The following is a 6,178-nucleotide window of genomic DNA, read 5'->3' on the forward strand; positions in this document are numbered from 1 at the left end:
GAACCCAATTCCAGCCTCTCTGACTTCTGCAGGCGCCCCATCCTGGACTAGGGGCCGTGCCGCTCTCATCCTGTCTCCCTGGTCCATGGCTTCTGCTGCTATGGTCCGGCCTCCCTTAACCCCATCTTAGAAGGACCTTCAGGATGCCACAGCCCCCCCATCCAGGGGTCCAGGCCCATCTTACCTCAGGGGCCTGCACTTGATCCCGTCTTCAGAGCCCTTTTCTCCAAGGAGGGGACCTTACACGGGCTGCAGGGATTGGGGCGTGGACGTCTTGGGGGAGCCACAGTTCATCTCCCCACCTGCAGAGCCAGGAGCATCAGTGCAAGTGCTCTCTCTCTGGGGACCCTGGGCCTTGTCTTCAGCATCTCTGCTCTTGCTGTTCGGTGGGGGGGCCAAGGGTGTTTGCAGCTAGCCACGTCCGGCTGTTCTCCCTGAATGTGCCTTCTCTACTAGAAGAGTGTGGGGTGATCTGAGCTCCAACTAGAGAAGCTGGAGGCAGCCGGAACTGCTGCCGCGGCCTTTCTGACACCCGGACCTGTATGCTGGCTCACTGCCTGGGCATCTGTGGAGGGCTTGGTTTGGTGGCCGGGGCTGGGAGAGGATGGGTGGTGGGCAAGCAGGAAGGCGGCCCTTGTGAAGTCAGGCCGCACCTGGAATTCAAGGACAGGGCCGACAGCTCCGGAGGAGGGGTGGGGGACCTATGGTTCCTCTAGAGTCCCTCGCTTGGCTTCTCTCCCCTCCTCAGAGGAAGGACGGAGGAGACTCCAGGGCTGGTGACTCACTGCCCTCCTGGGCGTCCCTTCCAAACTTTTTTGGGGCGTGCCTCCCGGGCAGCTTTGTTGAGATGGGTGGAAGGGGGTTGCAATTAATATGGAAAATGAATAGCTGCGCTCTGAATGGGCTCGCTGGGAGGGTTGTGCAGCCCACGGGGAGAGCGTTAATGTGTTGGCGCATTATTGGTGCTAATCACTTAAAATGTGCGCCTTTATTAGAGCTTTAATGAGAGCCACTTAAAGTGTGCATTAAAAAGAGGAACTGCAGAGAGGGCGGCGGGCCGGGCGGCAGGCAGCCGTAACTCTAATGGAAATGCTTTTAGTGCAGAGCAGAGTGTGGGATTCGGTCATCCTGGCTCTTTCCAGAACCTCCACACTGGGTCCTTGCCGTCAGGAGCCTCCTCCAGCCTCGGCATGTGGGTGGGGCCATGTGTGCACACAGACATATGCACACACGCACGTGCACACGTGCCCATCGAGGATGTGTGCTGGCTGGTCTCACTGGAAGGGCCCCGGGGCCACCCGGGCCTGGGGGTCAGCCCTCATGCTGCTGCCTTGGGGACGTGTCCCATACCTCGAGGAGCCGTGTGGCCCTCCTGTGCCCACTCTGTGCGGTTTGGGGTGAGAAGCTCAGCCACCGTGGGCAGAACCTGAGGTTGGCTTTTCCTCAACCATGAGACTGGCTTGTTAGTGACTTGAGTTTCAGCCAACATGTGATGTGGGAACAGTGCTGAGCTGTGTTGGCGAAGCCTGGTGTCTGGGTCTAGGTGTCTGGGCCTCTCGTGGACTCATGGATCATCTTTTAAATTAGCTGCATGGCGTGCGCTGGGGCAGAAAGCAGAGGGGCTGTGAGCACAGATGGAGGCGCAGGCCTGGGTCGCCCACTCTGCCCCCATGCCTGTGGGTCTGGGCCACAGGTGGGTGGGTCATGGGACCACGTGGGTAGAGAGCCCTTGCCCACTCAGGCAGCCCCCCTCTTTGTTGTGGACTTGGTCAGTGAGTGGGGGGGTCTCACACTCACTCCTCACCCCACAACTCATCAGGCTCTAGAGAGCAGCTCCGCTGTCCTGTCTCTTGGTTGCTCTCTCACATGGCTGAGTGACCATGTGGAGGCCCCAATGGGTTTTGCCTGAGGGGAGCTCGGAGTGGGGGGCAGTCTGTGGGCAGCCGTATCCCAACCGCACACCTTGTCTGTAGTCATGAATGTGGTGCCGTGCGTGGGTACACTCCACCTGGCGGGCCCCTGTGTGTTTCGTTCCTGCGGGGCCACAGGAGGACAGGGCTGCCTGGCCACCCCGCCCTGTCCGGCTGACACTGTCTCGTCTGCTCCAGGCTTCTTCCCCGGAAGCTCCCAGGGCTGCGATGCCTTCCTTCGGCACAAGATGACTCTCATCTCGCCCATTATCCTCAAGAAGTATGGGATCCCGTTCAGCCGGGTATGTAGGGGTGGGTATGTAGTCTGCTGGTGGTCAGGCTTCTGGGCCCGGGCCCTGCTGACCATGAGTGCCCCAGGAAACTGGTGTCTTCACGCTGGAGAAGGTTCTAGAAGGACTGCAGGCTGGGGTCAGGCCACACTGCTGGGCCATCAGCTCCTCCACAGTGGTGGTGAGGGTGGAGGTGGGTATCAGGAGGGGCTTCCCTCAGTCCCTCCCAAGCCAGACCTGAATATCTGTTGGTCCTAGGGTCAGACTGGGGAGTGGATGGCGGGGGCAGCTCCTGACGACCCTGCAGGAAGTGCTGAGGAGCTGGGCCCTGCTTTGTGGGAGCCCCTTGCCCACCCCTCCCATGCCCAGGGCAGATGGCCTCACTCCAGAGAGAGTGAGTACCTGTTTAGAAATGAAGCGTCTGACTCGCCCGCAGCATGAAAGCTGCAATCTCATGCAGTTTCCTGTAAGGTGTCCACGTGGGGGTGTGAGGGGTGAGGCTGCACTGGGGGCGAAGTTGGCAGGGACCCCACCACCTGGGGGAGTGGGTGGGCAACAGGGACTGAGCTCTGGGGCTGGGCGCCTCTGTCCTGGGAGTGGGCCCAGCCGCTGTCACTCCTGGCCAGTCCCTCCCCACAGACAGGCTTCCTGGTTACAAGGGTCCAGGCGAGTGGCCCATGCCTGGAACTTTCTGGAAGGCATGTGGGCCATGGCCCCGAGGGCAGAGGCAGCCCAGCTCCTGCAGGTCTCCCCAGAGGGTGATCTGTCAGGCTCAGAGCGAGCTCTGCGAGCAGACTTCATGCCTGCCTCTGGCCCCAGGTGTCAGCAAGTCGAAAACTGGTTCTGATGTTTCAGGCACGCAGCCACAGCATCACCACGCAGGTGGTGGTGTGGCCTTCCTGCCAGGGCCACCCCCATCATTCATGCTCTTCAGGTAGCAGCTGTCCCTGTTCTTCTCTCAGTCCCCTCTGTCTCCTGGTTGGAACGTTGTTCGTTACCAGGAACCTTGCAGACAGATCACAGCATTGCTCACAGGACTGAGAGGTCCTTGTTTCCCATCGCTTTGTCAGGAACATCCTCCATATCCTGCGTCCTGGAGAGGGATGCTGGTCGTGGGAGTCAGCTGGTGGGTGCTGTCCATCCTCCCAGGTCGGTGCCAGTGTGGTCCTGCAGCTCATTTGTGAAATATCTAAGCAAGACCCACAGGCAGTGGCCTCCTGCTGGTGACCCTGCTGGTGACCCAGGAGAGGCAGGGCTCAGCGGCCATACCGGCTCCCACAGAGGGCAGGACAGAGCTTCACCCGAGGCTGTGGGACCCAGGCCATTGTCTGGCAGCAGAGAGCCCTCCATGGGCTGTAGGCCTGGGGACCAGGCTCCAGGTCCCGCAGAGTCAGGGATGGATGGACGCCTCTCTCAGGGCTCCACGTGTATCCCCTCATCTGAATTCCTGGTAAAAGAGTCACTCCGCACTCCAGTTATAAATCTTCGTAATGGTATTTACTTCTGGAAGAAAAAGCAGATCAATAGCGGAGCTTTTTAATAATTAAAAGTGTGTGTTTCTGTGATCTGCCACGGACTTCCTCATTCATTCTTCGAGAGCTCGAGGGGCAGCCGAGCTCCGGGCTTCCTCTGTGACTGGCGTGCGGGGCCCGAGCTCCCTCCTCTCCCGACTGCTCCGCCTCAAGGCCGATCCATCATCCCCGATGCCTTCTAATTTATTGTCGGGCTAACGTTGATGGCGGTGACATGGAGGACAGCCTCCGTGGGCCCGAGGTGGAGCCACCGAGATGTAGATTTTCTGACGGGAACATAATCTTCTTGTCATTCCAAATGAGCACACCTTCCCTTCTGGGCCTTGATTTATGGGAGGGGTTGGGTGGGGGGCTCCAGCTTGATTACAGGGACCCCACTGCCCCGCCGAGGCTTGAGCAGACCAGCCTTGCTCAGAGGCATCGGAGGAAGAGTGAGACAGCACTCTATAGGATCAGCTCGAGTAGGATGAGAAAATCAGTAACTGGGTTTAACGGGCCATCCCCAAACCCGAGTTTATTTACCGTCTCATGAGCTCCTGAGTCCTGCGACTGAAGCCGACCCAGGGGGCCCTGCCTGAGGACCGAGGATGCTGGCCACTGATCCTGGGGACGTTGCCCATCCCCACCTCCCCACTCTCCTACCGTTGCTTCATCCCTGCACACAGCTGTCACTTGGACTGGAATTTAAAAATATAACTTAATCCACAGTGACTTCCCTTGATTGGTGCAATTCATTATTTGAAAAGAAAAATATCAGCGTGTTCTTAAGGACTGGCTTTCCTCCAGGCTACATCAGTTTTGATTGATTTTTGACTCTGTGCTTGGTTTCTGGACGTCTCACCCCCCACCACCTCCCACCGCTCCCCTTCCCCTGCCGAGGTTTGACTCCTCGTCAGTTCCTTAGATAAATCCAGTGATTTCTACTCATCTCTCTGGGGTTATTAGCAGGGCGCAGAACCACAGTCAGTGACAAAGCAGTGAATGGCCTCCAAGTGGGGCAGGAGAATTAAACAGACACACTTGGCAAAAGGAGGCACACGCCTGCAACAGCAGGTCTAGACACACCAGGACCAGATGTGGTGGGTGGCACCTGCCAACCTGGGGGCAGGGCTGGAGCCTTGAACCCCCCACCCAGGCCACAAAGACCCCTGACACTGCCGAGGGCGCAGGGGGATCTCGCCGTCACTGCCACATTGGTGCAAGATGGGCAGCTGTCATGGAAAGCCGCCGGGCAGTTTCCTGGGGCCGCCGGTTCCCCCTCCGTGTCTGTTTGCTCTGGAGAAACACCAGCACCATTTGGAGAAGTGGTTCCACTGGCCCCGCCGCTCTGCTCGCTGCATCCCGACCAGGGAACAGCTGCAGGCCTGTCAGCAGGAGGCCAGATGAGCAAGTAGGACATGTCCTCGTGACAGGAGGCCCTGTAGGAACAAAAAGGAGACAGCGGAGTGCCCACTGGGACGGATAAACCCTGAGGATGTGCCAAGCAGAAGAGGCCAGACCCAGAGTACACACGGTGTGGTCAGTGTCTGTGAAACCCTAGAGAGACCTGGAGGATGGGATGGGGCGGCGTTTGGGGCCACAGTCCCTGGAACTCCAGTCAAGCTGATCTATGCTCCCAGCTCAATCCAGGAAATGATGGCCCTCCCGACTCCAGAGGTCACTCCTGCACACGCCTCTGTTCCAACAGCCCTACCTTGCGTCGCAGGACACCACGAGCGGGCGTGCTGGCTACTGTTACTTCTCATCCCTTTCACAACAGTCTGCTGTTGGGACGACTGCTGATGGCTGCGGGCGGTCAGTGGGGAGGGCCCTGGGGAGGAGGCTGCAGCCCCCACCTCCTCCTCGAAGTCTCAGGGCGGCAGTACTGGACGCCTTTGTGTGGTGTCATCATCCCCCATCCCTCATGCCCAGCTCCTGGGTTTGGCGTCTTTGATGCAGAGGCCGGACCAGAGTCTGGCTGTCCAGACCATTTTGAATATGCCTAGAGACGTCAGCTCCTCCTGTGGGGATCTGACCTTGACACGTGTCCTCCCAGCCCACCGATACGTCACTTCAGTTGCTCTATCCTCACTTGGAAGGACCCATGTCTTAGGATCTAGTGGATAGGCTCCCTGTTCACAGTGGTGGGGTGACTCAGGCCAGAATCTGGGGCCGTTTCATGGGTGGGCCTACTTCCTCGCACGAGGACTGGATGCTGTGCTGCAGGCTTACACGTGTCCTGAGCTCCCAGGGCTCTGAGCTTCCCCAGAGCTGACTGGCCCACCTTGCCAGCCCTGTTGCCGTGTGGGAACATCTCACAGTGGACAGGAGGTGTGATAACCACCTGCCTCCAAAGCAGAAGCCGCCCCCCATCCCAAACAGAAAGCACCTAGAATCCTAGCGCTGCAACTCACCTGTCTGAGAGTCCAGACTGTCCCCTTGGGCCCGGTGGGGCCTCTGAGCGGTG

General features: G+C 59.0%; 1 protein-coding gene across 1 annotated transcript in view; it reads left to right on the forward strand.

Annotated features, from left to right (window-relative positions):
* The window catches only part of KDM4B (lysine (K)-specific demethylase 4B), an 89,971-nt gene that overhangs the window by 38,852 nt on the left and 44,941 nt on the right, over positions 1–6,178 (forward strand). Inside the window, 1 exon segment of the mRNA XM_010828455.1 lies at positions 2,109–2,212. Coding sequence (XP_010826757.1) covers positions 2,109–2,212 — 104 coding nt within the window.

Source organism: Bison bison, unplaced genomic scaffold (genome assembly GCF_000754665.1).
Source record: "Bison bison bison isolate TAMUID 2011002044 unplaced genomic scaffold, Bison_UMD1.0 scf7180017864492, whole genome shotgun sequence".
NCBI classification, from domain to species: Eukaryota; Metazoa; Chordata; class Mammalia; order Artiodactyla; family Bovidae; genus Bison; species Bison bison.